The sequence below is a fragment of the Mauremys reevesii genome, linkage group 3 (assembly GCF_016161935.1).
Source record: "Mauremys reevesii isolate NIE-2019 linkage group 3, ASM1616193v1, whole genome shotgun sequence".
In the NCBI taxonomy this organism is placed as follows: Eukaryota; Metazoa; Chordata; order Testudines; family Geoemydidae; genus Mauremys; species Mauremys reevesii.
Window position 1 is genome coordinate 174,345,802 of NC_052625.1, and position 21,018 is coordinate 174,366,819.

Sequence of the window (21,018 nt, forward strand, 5' to 3'; positions counted from 1 at the left end):
TCTGCAGTCTCCCCTTTAACCAGCTCCTTATCCACCTCTGGATTTTCATTTCGATCCCCATCTTTTCCAATTTAACCAGTAATTCCTCATGCGGTACCGTATCAAACGCCTTACTGAAATCAAGATATATTAGATCCACCGCATTTCCCTTGTTTAAAAAATCTGTTACTTTCTCAAAGAAGGAGATCAGGTTGGTTTGACACGATCTACCTTTCGTAAAACCATCAGTCAGAATGCACAGGATTTATCTCTGATCCTTGTCCATCCCTGATGTGCCTCCTGTGCGGAGGGTAGGAGAGCCAGCGACAATGACTTCAGAACACCTGAGGATTCCCATTGGCAAGGTGACTTTTTGGCTGTTCCTTTAGGACCATGGGGGAAAAATCTGATGCTTAATGTATGTATGAATTACTTCTCTCTGCACCGAAGTGCCATTATATACCGAAGGGTTAAAGTGTGACAACTGTTTAAGAGTAAACAGCAACAACATAATAGACCAATTCAGGAGTTATACTGTAGAATTTCTGAATGTTCTTCTCCCTCAACAGGCATAGAACTTCCCTTTGTCAATGGGTAGTTCCATATGGGTAAAGAAAACAGAAAGGCTTGGAAGAGACCAGTCATGTGGAGAATTGAGTATTTACATTATTGTGCAGTGTGTGGAGTTTCTGCTCTTTAAACAGTGGCATGTTTTACTCCAGAAGTGAAAAATACTTTAGCCAGTTGCAAAAATAGAGGAAATTGGGGTAGGCAAAGAATGTATTAATTACATACATTGGAATTTTAGTAGGACCCTTGACTCACCAACTTTTGAATATCAGCTGCTGAAATTAAAGCAATGTAGGAAAAGTTGTGCTCTGGTGGAAATGTGTGTGTGGTCAGTTGGATCTAAATGGTTACAAAGGGGTTCTCTGTTAGTGAGGGGGAGGGGACAATGAGAATGCATTCCCAAAAAAGTACATTCCCAAAATAAGCAGCTTACATCATAGACCTTTTCAGTTTTCCCACACTTCTTTCCTAATTATTGTGCTGCAGGACAGCTGATCTATTTCAAACAGGAAGTTGTTTACAGATAACACTTGCAACTGTTCTGTCTGATTTGTTGAACTGTCCAAAAGCAAAAGACAACATCTTTTCAAATTAAAAACTGTCAGATTTCTGTAAACAGCAGCATGAGGGTCATCTGTGCAATTTCCCTGAAGGCAGAGTGTGCTCTGCAGTCCCCATTTTCTCAGCAATCATAAGGTAGGAGAGACTTTTGTGGTTTTACTGATTAGAAGCATGTAAGGAGGAGAAAGTCTGGATGTAAGATAGAGACTGGACATGTGAGTGGCAACATTCAAAGTATGTCTGACAACTGGTGTGGGTTAGGTGCACGATAAGAAACAAAGTTTGATGTATTGTATTCTGAGAGATAATGTGGACCTTACTGCTTGCAAAAGCCTGATTTAGCTTAAAAAAAACAAAAATCCCTGTTTAACTTGGGGTTTGTAAGAGTGTCAAAGATACTTCTGAGCAAGAGAAAGTGAATTAAAATAAGATTTTTTTAATTTCAGTTTTTAACAACTGAAATTGAAATGTATTAACTTTTCATAGCCACTGGTTCTGATTTTAGTAATTTCAGCATAGCATGTTTGTCTGGTTAGAACTCACATGATTTAATTGCCAGAGTGGCAAGAGAGGACCTGGCTGTGATTCTTCGTAACATAATCAATATAGCTATTTAAGACTAGAAATGCTAAACACATTTCTCAGTCTCTCAGTCTGTCTGTTCTGGGGCACAAGGATGTCTTCATCTATTACGAAAGATGAGTTTATAATATAGCCCCCAAAGCAAAGGATAGAAGACATGTGGCAGTAGTGACATACTGAAGTAGATTGTAGAGGATCCAATAATGATAGAATACACCAATGGCTAGTAAAGAGGTAACTCAGTAGAGATTGAGTCAAGGATAATTAGGACTGGGATTAATGGTATATTGGATAAAGGGAAACTTTATTAAAATTAAAGGTTCATATATATGCAGCTTATAGATATGGATATTGGCTGTGAGGTTTGGGAGGGGAAACGTTTCTTATAAACTTAAGTATCTAATTAGAGAATGAAATGCACCACTTTATTTTTCACTTTTCATACAAAGAAATAAAAGAAACTCCTGAGATTAAATTATTACAAATTACTAGTCACTAGTAATTACTAGTCACTAGTCACTCTGAAAATGTAACTGAAAGATAATAGCAATTTTTCCATTCTCAGCAGCTGGTTTTTTGGAGTATTTTGGTGTTAGATACTTCATATTTATGAGCATGCTCATTTAAAGCCGTAAAGATATTGGAGGATGTAAACCAACCATTGATTTAAAGAAAAGATCATTGATGTCATTTTTATGAATCAAATTCCCAGTCCTTCTATGATATCACTTATTAAAAATGCCTGTAAAATTTTGATCAAGATACCTAAATGTATATTCTTAAAAAGGTATTGCATTTTAATTTTAATGCTTTGAAATCTAACTGATTTTGATTAGAACTGAAACAGATACCAGGCAAAAAGATGATATTGTGGCTCTGATCCTGTAGTTGATTCTTTGAATATTTTCTTCCATAATCTTTTCATTTATAGTAACCTGAAGGATTACTTGTAAGCTTCTGGGGCAGAGACTGACTTTTACTGTGTTTATTCAGTGTGTGACATAATGCAGTGCTGATGTTGGTTAGGGTCTCTAGACACTGCTGTAATACAAATAAGAGATTAAAAAAATGTTACTGACAAGAAGTGGGTTTTTTACGTTGACTGTCCCTTTAGAATGCTTGATTGTCTTTAGAAAATTCGCCCTAGATGTGAACATCTGCCAACATAGAATCACCTAAAAATAGCATGTTCTGTATCACTAACACTTTTAATAGGAGTAGCAAGTCAAAATCCAAATTCACAGCCAAACCTGTGACTTTGCCTGATGACCAATACAAAACTGCATTGTGGAAGCAGCAGAGTCCTATCACATAACGTTTAGTGGGGCTACCATGTCGATATCTCTCAGTGAATTCATGTAGCTTTAAAAACTTCATTTTTACTCTGTTAGGGATTGCTCAAAAGTTTTCTGTTTAAACTTTTTTTTTGGACAGAAAATTGGGGTTTTGACACAACTTTTTTTGTAAAGTGTCTTTTCAGTGAAAAATTTCATTTAGTTTTCTTTTTAACCAAAATATTTCAGCCAAAACCTAAAAGTATTTTGGCTAAAAATGCAAGTTGTAGTTTGCTGCAAGTCCCCATTCTTCTCTATGGGCTGGGATCCCTAGCTGCACTACATCTCCTGCACTACATCACCCTTTTGCAGAGGTAAATCTGTGCATTATGGGAGATGTAGTCCAGCTGGTGACCTTGGCCGATAGAAGAGAATGGAGACATGAGGAGCATACTACAACTCCCCGGAGGCATTATATCTCTTGATTTTGGCCCAAAACTTTCAGTTTTGCCAAAAACTCAACACTTCGTAAGGAAATCTTCCACAAAAATATTTTTTTTCCATTTTTTGGTCAAATTTCTATGGGGGGAAAAATACACTGTTTTACTCTCCCACCAACCCTTTACCAGCCCCCAAATAACCCAGAAAATTAGCTGAACTCTAGTCATCAGCCACCTGCAAACTAGCCAGCCTCTGAAATGTTAGCAGTTGAAAATGTCATCTGTGTTTGGAAAACCATGTTGGCTCATAGGCAGTATCAAATCTCAGTGCTTATCATGGATTCACTCATATCGAACTAAGGTACTTCTGTGGCCTCCAGATCCTATCATGATGAGCACCTCACCATCTTTAATGTAGTTATATTCACAATCACCTTGTGAGGTAGGGAAGTGTTATCCCCATTTTACAGAGCAGGAACTGAAGGACAGAGAGACTAAGGGACAGATTTTTAAAGGTATTTAGGATTCTAAAGTTTTAATTAGGCTCCTAGGTGCTTTTGAAAATCCCATTATACACCTAACTCCCAATGGTGCTTTTCAAAATGCCATGAAGGGTGGGATCCTAAAGGGACTTAAGGGTACCAATGCTGAGCATCCCAGAGTCTAGAAAATGAAAGGAACAACACTGTGATCCACAAAGCCTGAGTTGGACATCTAGGTTTCCTATACAACACATGGAGGGGACAGAGATGCCTACCAATGCCGTCTCCAAAAGCTAGCACGCTAGGTGCGGGGGAACTGCTAAAATTAGCCAGGGGAAAATGTTGAGGGGGGAGAGTGTGCTAAGCCCTGCCCGTCTCTCAGAGATAGGCACCTAAGTCCAGACTGCAGGGAGATGCCTAGATTTGCTTAGCATTACATGAACGGGAATGTGCCTCTTGACTCCAGGTGGCTTAGGCACCTAAGATATTTCTTGTGGGACTGAGTTAGGCTCTCCACACAAAGCAGGGGGAAGATGAGGTGATGGTCCCCACTTCTATAACTCTTAGCCTAGCAGTTAGAGCACTCATCTGGGATGTGGGGATCCAGGTTCAATTCCCACCCCACCTTTACCAGGAGAGAGGATTTGAACAAGGGATCTCTTAAGCATCCTCTAACCACTGGACTTCGGAATATTCTGATGTGGGGGCTCTCTCATTCTCTCCTGTTGAAACCATTCCATTGTGGATAAATAATGAAAGAGTGATTGGAGTAGGGGGACTGGACCCAAGGTCTTCTACCTCCAGGGAGGGTGCCCTAACCAGCAGGCAACAGCATCATTCTCTCTCTGGTGTTTGACACTCCTGTCATTAATGGGGTTACTGCAAGTAACCTTCTAGATTGAATCACAGAAGAGAAGGATCTCATAAAATGCATACAAGAAGTTGGTAGCATGGCAGAAATCATAGAATATCAGGGTTGGAAGTGACCTCAGAAGCTCATCTAGTCCAACCCCCTGCTCAAAGTAGGACCAATCCCCAACTAAATCATCCCCGCCAGGGCTTTGTCAAGCCTGACCTTAAAAACCTCTAAGGAAGGAGATTCCACCACCTCCCTAGGTAACCCAGAAAGGGCCAGCTTAAAGAAGAGCCAGTGCAGATATTAAAAAGGGACAGCACTCTATGTAACCTGCACTGACTGTGAGTAGAGCTCCAGGTGTTGGTTTTAATCTCTAAAGCCTTAAATAATTTACAAGTGGGTTACCTGCTAGATCACCTCTCTGTGGTGCCATATTACTGCGCTTGAGCCCAGAACTTGAGCTAGAACTCTCTGAATGTAGAAAGGAGGAAGCTGCTGGTAGCTATAGGTCATGTTTCTCTCTGCAGCTATTTGGGGAGGATTCGAGAATAGAAGGGCTTAGTTTATTAACGTCCTTATTTGCCATGGAGTTTAAGCCATTACAGCTATATGGAAGGGTTGCCAACTCTCGTGATTTTATTGTGAGACTTGGAATATTGGGTAGTTTTTAAAAGCCCTGGCTCCTAGAAAATCTTGGCTTTCTTTTTTTTTTAAAGCATAAGTTTATAAGTGCTTGGATTGTAAAGAAGCTTGTAAATATGACCTGCATGCACCCTAAAGGCTCAGAAATCAATGACAAACTAAAATAAATTGGCTTTTTTTTTTAAAATCCTGATTCTTTGCAGCTTGACTCATGATTTTTGAATACTTGGGGTTAGTAACAATGTAGATCCCTTTCAGCTGAAAGTGCCAAATTCCACACAGCTCTCCCCTGATATTACTACACAGTAAAGAAACAACATTTATTCCAATTTATGGCCAATATTTTCAAAAGCGTCCATCCGAAGAAGTGAACTGTAGCTCACGAAAGCTCATGCTTAAATAAATTTGTTAGTCTTTAAGGTGCCACAAGTACTCCTGTTTTTTTTGCGGATACAGACTAACACGGCTGCTACTCTGAAACCTGTCACTAAATTAGAGTGCCTCACTTTCTTGGTTCCTACAAATAAGTGCAACTGGGTGCACTAACGAGGTCACATGCAGTCATTTTTACAGGGGTAGGGCATAACTGAGACAATGGGGGGACCTGGTTTTCAAAAGCGTTGAGCACTTATAATTGAACCCCCCGGGGAAGTTTGGGTGCTCAGCATAATTGAAAATTAGATCCAATGTGTCTCAAGGTGGGCACCCAAAATCGCGGACCACATTTGAAAAACTTTTTCACCTGCTGCAAGAATCAGGGATCTTGTCATCTGACTGAGACCATGAGTATGATATTCTGAGAGAAATATTATGTAACATATATAGCAATCAATAACCAATAATTAATGAGAAATGAAATAAAATTATACACTTGTTTCTTTATATCATGTAAAATCTTTACATCTTCAGCTCAGATGTAGTAGAATAAACTTATCCTAATATAATTCCATTGATTTCTGTTGGAGCACACCAGGAATAAATTTGGTCCATTGTTTTAAAAACTTTTTTTTCTCTGAGAAACTAGTCAACCTCTCCAAGTGTGGTAAGGGGAGCCATATATACACCCAGGTCTTAACCTCACAAGCTCTGTAGTGGCAGAATAGCTCTGTTGAAGTAGAGTTAAATGTATGTTTATGGAGTAACCCATGACTTCCTATGAGTCAATTAGCCTTCCTGAACTTCACATCAGCTTAGATTTACTCTTTTGCCTTCTTCCACAAACCTTATGGTTCTTCAGCAGCAGAGTCCAAAGTGTGCTATATTTTTGACACAACCTTTTCCCTGCTTCTTGTGTTGTAGAATTTTTACAGTTTTTTAATGGAGTTTACAGTTGGTTAATGACACCAACAGTTATGTTTCCATTTACAGAAATCTGTAGCATTGACATTTAGATATTTTTTCATGTCTCTAGTTTTTTGTCTTTGCAGCCCATCACGCAAACCTTTGAAGTCAACCATTAGCATTTAATTTCCAAGTATAACAATGTATGAAAATGATCCACCCACCATCATTTAAACTATTTTACTAGTTAATCTTTTTCAATATATTAACATTAGTTGCTCTTATTCCCCTTTTAAAAATAATTACAATAAGAGACAGGTGGGAATCAAAATCCTTCATCAGAACATGTCAAACTTTAGAGCTGAATCTAAACTTTGTGTTTGGCCCCTATCTCTGCAGAATGCACCAACAAATCACTATATCTGAAATGCCTCCAAAACCTGGGAAAATTTAAATCCAGATCTGTATTTGAACTTTCCACCTTGGGCTGTCCTCTAGTTTCATAATCAGAATGGTTGTACACTGTGTTCCCTCTACACTGCATGGTCGTGTGGCCACCCAGGAGTGAATCAAGGGCCGTGCACTTTGTTAACAGAGCTGTGCACAGTGGTGATGTGTTCAAGTGCCCCTCCCAATGCTGCTCCGCAGCTGTGTTGCTCCTCTGCCTTGGAGCTCCTGGCCAGCTGCTCCCAGGATCCTCCTGCTTGCTGTGCAGAGTAGGGGATGGGGGATGACATCAGGGAGTCCCCCTCTCCCCACTTTCCTCCTGCCCATGTACCCCATCTCCACAGAGTGGGGGACAGGGCTCAGGAGCAGGAGAGCTCAGCTCCTGTGGTCTGAGACTTCTGGTGTGAGTGCCTTAAAGAGACAGTGCATGGTCTCCCATAGACTTCCCCATCAGCCAGCACTCACACAATCTGTCTTTCTCTGTGTGCGTGCGTGTCTGTCTCTCTCTCTCATGCATAGGCATACGCACATGCACTCACACTCTGTCTCGGTCGGTCTGTCTGTCTGTCTCTCTGACACACGCATACTATCTCTGACACACTCACCTCCCAACACATGCTTGTGTTGTTCTTTTGTTGTGGTACTTCTTGGTACTTCCTGCAATGCACATATATTCTCTGTAATTTTATTCTTTGACTAGTCTATTCATTTCATAATTTTATTTCTCTTATGCTTAATTTTAATTAGTTGAGTAGTGAGTTCTAAAATGCCTAACCTCTCCTGGCTGGAGTAATTATCCCTATGATAACTTTTAAAAATATATATATTATATCTAGGTTTTTTGCTTCTACTGGTGGTGCACACCCGCACTTTACCTCGATATTGGTGCAAATAACAAAATTCATTCCACACATGGATGGAAAAAATTAGAGTGAACATTGGACTTGTACATGCTTTGGAGAACTGGATCTATGAGTCAGCAGCAATGACTGAAATGGCAAATTTGTTCACAGTTCTCAGTTCTTGAAAGGCAGAGGACATTCATTGTAATAGGAATTTCTGTAGGTTTATGCAAACCCTAAATTCAAGAATATACAGGAACAGACAGTCTTTTACTTGCCCTATTGTCCAGGCAGTGGCTCCAGTCAGCACAGATTTTATTCTAAGGCCTGGGCTACACTAGCATGGGAGTTCGAACTAAGATACGCAACTTCAGCTATGCTATTCGCGTAGCTGAAGTAGAAGCATCTTAGTTCGACTTATCTGGCTGTCCTCATGGCGGTAAGTTGACCACCACGGCTCCCCCATCGACTTCACTTACTCCTCCTGCTGAGGTGGAGTACGGGCATCGATTTGGGGATTGATTTATCGCATCTAGACGAGACATGATAAATTGATCCCCGGTACATCGAACACTACCCGCTGATCTGGCGGGTAGCATAGACGTACCCTAAGACTCTTAATTCTATGGGTGTCATTGGGCAGACTTGTTGTTAGTTCCAAGGCCAATTTAAGGCAAATTGGGACCACAGGCCCATCCTTACATGGATTCCCCAAGAACCAACCTCCATACTGTGGCCCTGTCCTTATGCTGTGGCCTCAGCCCTCTCTGGGATGGTAGTTCCAGGGGCCATCTACATGAGCAGTGTGACGTGCTGGTACAGGGGCCCACCATCACTTTTATTTGGGTTGGTTGGGGCATCCTCCCTTCATCCTGAACCACAACTCCCTCTCTTCAGGTTGACATCATCTGTTCCAGAGGCGGGAAAACTCAGCTCCCGCCTCTCTGGTTCTCTGATGGTCTCTTGATCTGTTATTTGGAAACTTGAATGAGTAAAAAATGTTCTCGGTGGCTAAGACAGTTTCCCTAAAGTTCCACAAGTCACAAAAGCTTTTCTAAAGTTGTGTTTGCGTCCCTAATTGTATTGCTTGTTTTTTTTTCTAACTCCTCTTTTCCGCTGATGCTCCAGGCAGTACTTTATTCCACATCACCCTGCTTAAATCTTTCATGTAAGAAAAGTTTTTCTAGTCTACTGCCTTCTTTTTTGGGGGTGGAGGGGTATGGGGAAGATGGTAGCAGGGAGAGGGTGGAATTATTTTTGAAATGATTAAAAATAAGAGGTTTAGGAAACATTACCAATGAGGAAAGGTTGAAAGAACTAGGCATGTTTAGAGAAGAGAATGCTGAGGGGAGACATGATAGCAGTCTTCAAATACATAAAAGATTGTTATAGAACACAGAAATGTCCAAACTGGGTCAGACCAATGGTCCATCAAACCCAGTAAACTGTCTTCTGACAGTGGCCGTTGCCAGATGCTTCAGCGAGAATGAATGGAACAGGGCAATTATCGAGTGATCTATCCCCTGTTGTCCAGTCCTACCTTCTGGGAGTCAGAGTTTTAGGAATACCCAGAACATGAGGTTGTGTACCTGACCATCCTGGCTAATAGCCATTGATGGATTTATCCTCCATGAATTTATCTAATTCTTTTTTTAACCCAGTTATACACGTGGCCTTCACAACATCCCTGGCAATGTGTTTCACAGGTTGACTGTGTTGTCTGAAGGAGTACTTCCTTATGTTTGCCTTAAACATGCTGCTTATTAATTTCATTGGGTGACACCTTGGTTCTTTTGTTATGTGAAGGGGTAAATAACACTTACTTTCTCTACACCATTCATGATTTTATAGATCTCTATTATATCCGCCCTTAGTCACCTCTTTTCTAAACTGAACTGGTCCAGTCTTTTAAATCTCACCTCATATGGAAGTTATTCCATATCCATAATCATTTTTGTTGCCCTTCTATGTACCTTGTCCAATTCTAATATATATATTTTTTGAGATGGGGCAACCAGAACTGATGCAGTGGTCAAGGTGTGGGTGCACCATGGATTTATACAGTGACATTATGATATTTTCTGCCTTATTATCTGTCTCTTTCCTAATGGTTCCTAACATTCTGTTAGCTTTTTGACTGATGCTGCTCATTGAATGGATGTTTTGATGACTCCAAGATCTCTTTCTTGAGTGGTAACAGCTAATTTAGTCCCCATCATATTTCATGTATAGCTGGGATTATGTTTTCCAATGTGCAGGACTTTGCACATCAACATTGAATTTCATCTGCCATTTTGTTGCCTAATCGACCAGTTTTGAGATATCTCTTTGCAGTCAGCTTTGGGCTTAACTATCTTGAGTAATTTTGTATCATCTGCAAACTTTGACACCTAACTGTTTACCCCTTTTTGAAGATAATTTTTGAATATGTTGAACAGCTCTCTCTGGTCCCAGTACAGATCCTTGGAGGACCCTACTATTTACCTCTCTCAACTGTGAAAACTGACCATTTATTCTTACCCTTTGTTTACTATCTTTTAACCAGTTACTGATCCTGTGACTGCCTACTTTGCTTAAGAGCCTTTGGTGAGGGATCTTGTCAAAGGCTTTCTGAAAGTCCAAGTACACTATATCCACTGGATCACCCTTCTCCACATGTTGTTGACCCCTCAAAGAATTCTAATAGAGCAGTGAGGCATGATTTCCCTTTACAAAAGCTGTGTTGACTCTTTCCCCAACATACTGTGTTCATCTATGTGTCTGATAATTCTGTTTTTTAGTATAGTTTCAACCAGTTTGCTTGGTACTGAAGTTAGGTTTACCAGCCTGTTGTTGTCAGGATTACCTCTGGAGCCTTTTTTAAAAATTGGCATTACAAGCTATCCTTCAGTAATCTTTGGTACTGAGGCTGATTTAACCAATAGGTTACATACCACAGTTAGTAGTTCTGCAATTTCATATTTGAGATCCTTCAGAACTCTTGGGTGAATCCCACCTGGTCCTGGTCACTTATTACTGTTTAATTTATCAATTTGTTCCAAAACCTCCTGTGCTGACCCCTCAATCTGGGACAGTTCCTCAGATTTGTCACCTAAAATGAATGGTTCAGGGGTGGAATCTCTCTCATATCCTCTGCAGTGAAGACCGATGCATAGAATTCATTTAGCTTCTCTTCAATGGCCTTGTCTTCCTTGAGTGTTCTCTGACTTCACACCCCTTCCAGGATATGGTAGCCCATGCGGGGGAATAAAGGGACCCTTTTGTGCTCTTATTCCTCTGTGTGGAAGTGTAACCAGGGTCAGATCTTAGCCATTAGCATTGTGAGAGTGATTCAGACTGTATGCTCATTCAGTATTTAGCCTTGCTGCTGAGATTCCCATCAAATGTGCCAATTTTGATGGTGGGGTTTGTAATGTGGATTGCATTTGTAACTGGACTGAGACCACCTGCTCATTTCACACTGGCTACTGAATACAGCAATCAAATGGCAGAGACTTTCAATTACAGTCACATTAGGCTAGATTTAAATTGATGGCATGGGGTGAAAGACTTCATGTCCCATTACTGATCTTTTGAGCTACCCCCATGATAGCCTGATATCAGTTTGTTTAGTCAAGCCATAAACCTGCACACAGTGTGCAGTGGCTACACAGAAGAACCTGTATTGGTGACATACATCTTCTCCATATCTTGATGCTTTGATCTGTTTTTCATTTTCTCCCTACTCCTGATACTACAAAGTGCTAGTCAAAGGAAGAAATAAGGAGGACTGTGATAATTCTTTTCTTTTCTGAAAGAGCATTTTTGCAGTCCTCTTATAGATCAGCTTTTGGTGACCTATTCAATCAAACTATATTTCTAGGAAGTTTCTTTTACCAAAAGGTCTACCTACAGCATAACGGTATGAAGCCTGTTTCCCTGACAGATTTATAAGAGGCTGTGATTTCAATGAGCTAAGGGCTTGTACACACTACAGCTTATGTTGGTGTAACTTATGGCACTCAGGGGTGTGAATAAGCCGCCTCCTGAGCGATGTAAGTTATACCAGTGTGGAAAGTGCTTTGTTGGTGGAGAGCTTCTCCCATGACATAGCTATCGCCTCTTGGGGAGGTGGTTTTATTATGCTGCTGGGAGAGCTCTCTCCTGTCAGCATAGAGCATCTACACCACACATGCTACAGCGGCGCGGCTGCACTGATGAAGCTGTGCCACTGTAGCACTTTAAGTATAGACTAGTCTTAAGTCTCTTTCCAAAGTTGTTATTCACCTTGCTCAGATGTAGAGAATCTCCAGGATTTATTAAAGACTCTGGTGTATTTATACTCCATGATAAAATTGAAGATTTATTTCTAAATAAGTGCTCTTGCATCAACTACTATAAAGATACCAGTGGCAGCTATCAAAGCTGTGAAAGGTAAAATTTGTGCATTCTCCTACCCTGGGATGTCAACTCAGATATTTGTATCTTTTCATGTAAATCCCTGGTACATTTCTTCATTCAACATTGATGGTAACCCCACCTTTACTGAGCATCTTTTCCATTGACAAATATGGAAAATAGGTCTTACCTATCATAGAATATCAGGGTTGGAAGGGACCTCAGGAGGTCATCTAGTCCAACCTCCTAATAGATTTTTAACACCAGTTCCCTAAGTGGCCCCCTCAAGGATTGAGCTCACAACTCTGGGTTGAGCAGGCCAATGCTCAAACCACTGAGCTATTCCTCCCCCTTCAGTGGGGCTTGCTTTTTTTTTTGTTTTGTTAAGAGAGGGGAATTTTACTCAGAATCCCATCTTTTTTACCTAATTTGTCTTCTGAATTTTACCTCAACCAGTGTAGTCTTAAAAGGAACTGCTGAATGACCATAAAACCCTATTGTACTGTACAACATATGTTTATTAGGCATACAACCTGTACACATTCTTTTCATGCTATTTAGGCTATCGTATGCACAAACATACTCCATTTGTGGTGCCACACTGCATGCTCTTAGAAACTAGTAGAAGCCTTTGGAATTCCCATGACTGTTTATTCATTCTTTTGTTTAGGAGTCAGTGACCTGCAAGCACTCATTATGAAGAGAGATCTGTTTTTTCTGGTGACTCTAATTAGCCTTGCCTTCCTGTCACTGTTAAGATCTGGATATCCTCAACATATTGCAGAAGAGTCCTGCTCTGTTCAGATTCTTGTTCCAGGCCTCAAAGGTAAGGTTTGAGTCTCTCCCTCTGCCTAAATATTAATCCCTTTTTTTCTTACAGATTTATTTGAACCAATGACAAGTCATATGCAATTTCTAGCAGGGGCTAATATCTCTGCAAGGTGTCTTACAATTGCCCTTTCCATAGTAGGATTTGAAATAATTTTCCAAACATGGCCAAGCACAGATTGTAACATGATTTGTGTCCATTAAAACAACATGGTTACAAACTGCAGGCCTGACTCTGCAAAGCCCACTCATGAAGAGTAGCCCTCCTTACTCAGATGGGTTTTCCTCATGACTTCAGTGGGTTTATGCTCATGAGTAGTACCCAACGTACATAAAGGTTGCAGAATCTGGCTCTGTGTTCTGACTGTCTAGAAAACATTTTATAAGCCTTTATTGCCTCTTTGAGAGGGTTTACTTGGAAGTAATCAATTACTATATTTTCTAAACTGAAGTACACCTTTCTTTGTGGCAAACTTTGAGAATACTGAGCACCTTCAACTTCCATTGACTTAAATGCTCAGTGCCTCTCAGAGTTTGGCCAGATATGAGCATGAAACTAAAGCTGCTTACTATTTGCTCTACATTTTGGCCAAGAATATTGCCTGATACAGATGGTATGACAAAATATTGGTCTCTTCATGTAAAGGAATACCTTGGCATCCGTAATTTAAATAGCACAGCACTTCTAAATTAATTATTGTTCTGAAGCAATAGCATGGGTTGCCAACATTATACATAATGATCTGAATTAAGGGTGTGTGCAAAATTTTGGCCCTATTGAAGTCAATAGCAAAACTCCTATTGACTTCAATAGGGCCAGGATTTTGCCTAAGCTTTATATAAGGATGTTATATGTGCCATTCCCAATACGTGTGTATGGCAAGAGACTCTGTGAGCTACAGACCAGGAACAATTAACGTATCATCAGCTGACAAACTTGCATTGTTTAAAAATTATACAATTTATCTTACAGTTTTTCTCGTGGTTGTGCCTCTATTGTCAGATGATGTCACTCATTTAAGATGGGTGCCACCAGCGTTAAGACCAGTAATAAAACTCTTATTTTTACTGCACAACTTAGAAATGCTTTACCTTATGAGTTTTCAGATCACTGACCTGAGAAAAACGGTAGAGTTTTCTTTTCATAGCCTGGCCCCTGAACTCTTAACCATGTTGACACTAAGGTGGGGGTGAAAAGTAGAGCAGTGTTAGTTTGAAGCATTCAGACAATCCATGATTTGACTGAGCCTTAATTGTTTCCATTCATCTGTTGTCTTTAGTATGGCTGTCACACAAATAACAGCACTATCACATTTACTATTGTATAACCTGGTGATAGAGAAGAATGATCAAGTGGTCAGAATGCAGCATGGGGATTGAGGAACTTTAAACCTGCTTCTGTTGTTGACTTTCTCTGTGTCCGTGGGCCAGTCCCGTAGCCTTTCTCCTTTCATTTCCCCATTTGTATAATCAGGATAATTCTGTGTGTACACATTCACCACCTCACACAGTAATTTTGGGAGGATTAGTTGGTTAATGCTTATAAAGCACTTAGTGCCATCTAAATGCTTACATTTCTATTACTGCAATGTAGAACTTTCCCAGCAATAATTCTGGCCTCTTTTTTTTTAGTAAGGTAATCGGGAATAGAGCCATAAAACAGTGAGGAAGCCTGAAAACCAGAATGCTTTAGTGCTTTCACTCCACCTAATTAGAAACAGTCATTGACATGGTGAGGGTGATTGATGTACAATTTCAGTGAGGCACATAATGGCCTGCTAAGCTTAATGTAAAATCACTAAAAAGCCACCAATGCCCAAACTCAACTGTCAGGGGACTTACTGTCTTAGAGGAGTGGTAATGATATACAGAGCCTTTCATCTGTTGGCTCCAATCCAGCCCATGCCAGGAATGACCAAGATTTCCGCTAAACTGAGTATATGTATGGTCATATGCCCAAAACTCAGCTCCTGTGCAGAGCTGAATGCTTCTCACAAGCAACACGTAAATATGCCATAGCTCCTCCGCTGCTGAGTTGCCGCTGATATCTGTGGCCACAGTGGAGCAAAGCATCTCATAATGGAGCCCAGCACAGCCAGCTGGGCTCTGACTACCTTAGAAGGATGTCCCAGAAGATCTCCCATCCCTGTTCCTTACTGGGAGCTTATACCTGGAACATGTCTGTCGTAGGCATTGGGGAGAATGGGGGAAGAAGAGAGGTTATGGGGAACTGAGGAAAGAGATGTTGGGGACCCTGGAAAGTGTGGGAATTGGGATACTCTGGAAAGGGAAAGAGATTTCTAGGAGGGGTAGGAAAAAAAGATAACAAGGGAGACTTAGGAATGGACAGAGATAAGGCAAGAGAGGGGACAAAGAAAAGAACAATGGAGAGAATATCGGAAGAAGAAAATGGAAAATAGAGAAGGAAGGAAAATTGGAATGGAAAATAAGACTGGAATAAGAAAAAGAAGGGAATAAGAAATAAAAAAGCCACACACCGATTTACTCATTCATGTACTTACATCCATGGTTTTTTTCCTAAATATAAACCTAATGAAATAGATGAGATGATTTATCCTGGGACCTAGATGGAACTGGGAAGAGAAAGGATACTGTGATTCTGGGAGTCCACATGGCACAATGATGCATGCTTTAGAAATTCAGAAGTATAAGATTAATAATTAGAAAAGCATGATGGTACATGAGAGAAGAAATGGAGGATTAAGACCAACTACATTGCTCATTCAAACCTCTCATAAAACACTAGTACTTCTGCCAGGCCCATAAGAAGTGAGTTTATTATTGTTATGGAGAAGAAATTACATATATAAAATCTTCTGAGCTATTCTAACCTCTGGATTTGCCACTTTGTCCTGTCTTCTGTCTTTGAGACTGTAAGCTCTTCAGAGCAGCGACTGTCTTAATATTCTCAATGATATATCACACACACAAATGGGTGACATGAAATACATAAAAATAATTATAATCTTTCTTCCTGTGAATTCACTCCCATGTTAATAGTTCTATTCACACATAGGGAACGTTGGTAATGACAGAAAGGTATTACCAGCTAATGGGTTCTCAATAGCCTATGTGTTTATTATTACTATTATTATTTGTATTATGGTAGAGCCTAGAGACCCCAACTGAAATCAGGGGATCTCATTGTACTAGATACTATACAAACATATAGTGAGACACAGCCCCTGTCCGAAATTGCTTACAAGGCAAGGAAAAGATACAAGAAAGTGGGGGAAAAAGGCAATATTATTATTGTCACCCCCTTACAGATGGTCAAACAAATAGAGGCAGAAACGGTACTCAGATATTCTAAGTCCTAGTCTAGTGTCTTAACCAGTAAGACCAGCCTTTCTCTCTTTGGTGGTCTTAGTCCACATCAGAAAACCCACAATAGTCTTAGATGCTGACTGGCACATCAGGCAGTCTGAGCAGAGAGGCAACAACTTAATGGGCCTAGGAACTGATGTGTTCTTTCATCCTTAGAAATGGTACCTCCAGGTCAAGGTCACTGCGAGGAAACATGTTACTGCAGCCCTCCAACTAGGAAAAAAATGCGGGCAAGCACAATTCCTGAAGCAGGCGTGATCTATGTTAGTGACCCCTGATGCGTGGCTTTCCCTCTGGAATGACTCATGAAGTAATAGGCTCTAGTATCCTGCTCTGCATCTCCACAGAAAAAAAGGCTGGGGGAAAATACTACCAAGATTTATGTTTGGCAAGTAAGGAGCTTATAATCAGCTCACCGGTGGTGTGTGTGTGTGTGTGTGCGGGAATAGTAATATGGAGTCTGTTGGCCATTCAATAAAAAGCCAAAAATTCTTTAATGTGCCAAAGACTAGTAAAAGTCATACCAATAATACCATTTACTATGAGTTGTCAGCAGTATCTTTGCATGGAGAGCAGGGGCCTCCCCCTAGCTTTGACTACCTGAAGGTGGCATTGGTAGATGGTCAGGAGCCTGAAGACGTTAGTTGGAGCTGCTATCCTCTGGAGGCACAGGCAGCCTTACAATTCTGAATGCAGCTCTCGAATAAGGAGCAGAGGCCTGTGGAGATTGCTGCTTTCAAGTATGTGAGACTCCATTTTGTTCTCAGCTATATTTCTTCTCTGTGCTCTTATGGTGCACACCTTCCTTATGGTGGCTGTGGTTTGTGTTAGAGAACTCCGTGACTACATGTGGACCATAAACTTCATGTTGGCTTCCCTGCTTTACATAGAAGAGTTACTGGAAAACTTATCAATATTCACATTCCTGGGACCACAGAGTATGATGGCGTCAGCTTTGCCTTTAGTTTCAAGATGTCAATTCATCTCATTGTAGTCATTGGCATTGTTTTCTTTATGTTTGTGGTTTTCTTCTTTTTCACAGAAGCTTTTGTTTTCTTAGCTGGGACTTTGTTAAATTGCTTATCGAGATTCTTGTTTATTTAATTAGTACAGATATTTGAACTGAATTTTAAGTAATGAAATATAGTAGCGGGGTACAGAGCAAACCACTCAACCACAAATACCCAGTTAATGAAAACACAACAGCTTACATTTATGAAGGCTGCTATTTAAATATGAAGAGTCTATATTTTATGCCCTGAGCTACTTGAGCATGAATATAATACATAGAGGTTCAGACTAAAGAAATTAAGAGATGCAGCAAATTACCAGGAATGAAGATGAAGGCATTTCCTCCTATAGGTCCCAATCTATCATTACTCAGCAAAACACTTAAGCATGCTTAATGAGACTTAATATGTGCATCATGTTAACCATATGCTTACATGGTTTGATGAAGAGGGATGGATTTAAGCATGTGCTTACGTGCTTTGCTGAGTTGGGATGTGATACAGTTATGCAGTCAAGATTATATAAGTTTGATGGTACTGATGTACTACTGGATGTGTCTGCCATGTCTACTCGTGGGAATAATCATATTGGCTTCAGATGAATAAGGGCTGCAGAATCAGGCCTTTTGTTTAGGCTATGTCTAACTACAAATTACTACAGTATAACTTACGTTGCTTAAGCATGTGAATAATTCATGCCCCTGAGAGACGTAAGTTATACCGACCTAAGCCCTGGTGTAGACAATGCTATGTCAATGGAAGAGATTCTCCCATTGATATAGCTACTGCGTTTTGTGGAGGTAGGAGTTATTAAGCCGACAGGAGAGCTTTCTCCCATTGACTTAGAGCGTCTTCACCAGAAGTGCTAGATCGGCGCAGATGCACCTAGCCTTAAGAGTCAGTTATGTATTCTCTGCCCTTACTGTAGGTATCCAGTGACTGGTTAATAGGCTGTGCCATGTTCTTCACGCAACACACAAAGGCTACCAAAGTCAAAATCCTTAGCTTTTTCCTTAATGTACATGTGGCTTTTTTCCAAAGGCAAAACAAAATGAAGTTCCTCCAGTCATTTATTACCGATGGCAATTCAGACTGAGATATCTACAGGAAGTGATGGATCAATATGTTTTATTCTTCTTTCCTTTTATATTAATAGGGGAGGCTGGAGAAAAAGGGGAGAAAGGTGTTCCAGGGCGACCGGGGAGAGTTGGACCTCCAGGAGAAAAAGGTAACTTGGTTAAAGAAGATAGGTTAAGAAACTTATTCTTGATCAAAAGTTTTCCTGGTGGATGATGAGAATCCTTTCTGTCTTTGCTAAGACTAAGGCTTCCCTGTGCCCTACACACCCCATTTGGAGACTGTGGCTATCACTCTTCTGGTCAAAGAGACTCATTTTGGAACCCATGAATGCTGTTTCTTGATTTGCCAGAGGAATCCCTGTCAAGAAAGACATTACGTTATGTGGCCTCCATGTTATTCTTAGCTTTTGCTGCCTGTGCGATACTGCTGCATATCAGTGTGAGACATTAGCACTAGATCACTAGAAAAACAAGTTCAAAATCTGATTTTCAGACCTGTTCTCTACTTCTGTTTGCACACACATGTGCATACCCTTTTGGCGCATTAATACCTGCAAATACAGGTGTTAGAATTTGCACAGCAAAAAACATTTTGACATTTGTTGTGTGACCTTGGGTGAGTTGCACACTTCTTGTGTCACAGTGTAGCCCTCCATAAAATGAGTACACTAATACTTGTGGTGAATACATTTAATTAAAACTTACAAAGGACTTTGTGATCTTCAGATGAATGGCATTTTATAAATACATAATTATCAGAGCTGAGGGAAATTCAGAATTTCCATTCTATGGGAAATTCTGACATTTCAACATTTGATTTTCTCCTGAAATGGCATTTTTGATTGAAATAAACATTTTGACATTCCTGAAATAAAAATGTTTCATTTCAGTTTATTGAACTGACCTGAAATGCTTCTTTTTAAATAATATCAATATTAAGCTGTATTTCCATCTGGTGATGTATCATGGCAGTCACATGACTTATTATAGCTATTGTAGTCAGGGAGCCTGATGCACCCATTCTCTACTCTGGGCCAGGCTCCCTGACTGGACTACATCTCCCATAATGCACCAAAAGTCATGTGACTGCCATAATGCACCATGAAGCTCAGCCTGCATGAAATCAACTCATTACCTTATGGGAGATATTGTTAGACCCTGCAAGGCTGGAACCTGTTAAGTTCAGGGTTGCTGATGCCTCTGCATTGCCATGGGAGGCTTAGGCTAGGCTCCCATGAGAGGACCCTGTGAGGCTGGGTTTGGCAGGAAGTACTGTCCAACAGGTCTGGAGTGGTGGCCTCTCACAGCCTCCTGATTGGCTGATGCCGGTATATAAATCAGGAAGCCATGAAGGGGAACTGTCTGAGCAACAACACAGACTGCCTTGCCCATTTCTGCTCCAGACCCTTATTGTGATAGGCCCTAGACTCTGGCTTCTGACCCTGGTTTGTCCTCAACTTTACTATTCAATTGCTGTCTCTAACCTGGTGCCCGACCCCAATCTCCTGGTAACTTGACCCTGCCTGCTACCTGTTGCCTGAGCTCTCAGTTCACCCTCTGGTCTGTCTTGGACTCTGACCTCCCAGTACCTGATTCAGCCCGACTAATGACTCCTGGCTCCAACCACTCAGTCTGACTGCCTTCATCCTGGTTGTGACAGATATAATCCTTCAGGGAGCCTGGCCCATAGGAGAGAATGGGGCCTGGAATTATAACTCCCATAAGACAATTTGTCATGATAGGCATATGCAGTTAAATGTTGTGTTGAAGTAATATGAAATGAAAAATAGAAAGGCAGGACTGGAAGGGACATCCTGGGTCATTGAGTCTAGTCCCTTGCTGTCTCAGGCAACCATGTTATATAATCGTGTTCATAAACTTATCAAGCTCCAGCTTAAAACTAGTTAGGTTGTTTGCCTTCACCACCCCTATTGAAAGGCTGTTCCAGAACCTCACTCCTCTGATGGTTAGAAACCATCTCCTAATTTCCAGCCTCGATTTCTTCTTCTAATTTCCAGTGTCAACATTTTGGATCAGTTCCGAAATCAATGTATTTGGATTTGGGTTAAAATGACCTGAAATGAAATATTTCATTTAGATTTTCCTGACTGAAAATAATAATAAAAAAAAACCTGTCAAAATTTTTTGGAGAAACTACGTTTTCTGTTGGAAAAGTTGTTACAACAGAAAATTTCTGCCTTGCTCTAATAATTATAATGCTTTCTCATTTCTGTGTGTCTCTGCAATTCTGATTTCCTGCCAGGTCTGGAGGAGGAAGTGCTGAAATAAAAATACTTTGCAAGAAAAAACACCAAAACCAGCAAGAGACAAAGGAAAATAGGAGTTTCATGGCCTATGTATTGGTATTTTTCCAGATGATGCTTCCAGAATGACCGAATAGAGGCAAAACCTTTTACAAC

General features: G+C 40.5%; 1 protein-coding gene across 6 annotated transcripts in view; it reads left to right on the forward strand.

The window, feature by feature from the left end:
- The first annotated feature begins 1,026 nt into the window (after positions 1-1,026).
- The window catches only part of COLEC11 (collectin subfamily member 11), a 41,674-nt gene continuing 21,682 nt past the window's right edge, over positions 1,027-21,018 (forward strand). For 2 of the 6 annotated variants that reach the window (XM_039530985.1, XM_039530990.1), the window contains exons 1-3: positions 1,027-1,245; positions 13,004-13,159; positions 18,676-18,747. In XM_039530985.1, the coding sequence (XP_039386919.1) occupies positions 13,030-13,159; positions 18,676-18,747 (202 nt within the window). In that variant the 5' untranslated portion in view covers positions 1,027-1,245; positions 13,004-13,029. The other 4 variants (XM_039530988.1, XM_039530986.1, XM_039530987.1 and 1 more) reach the window with 4 other exon arrangements.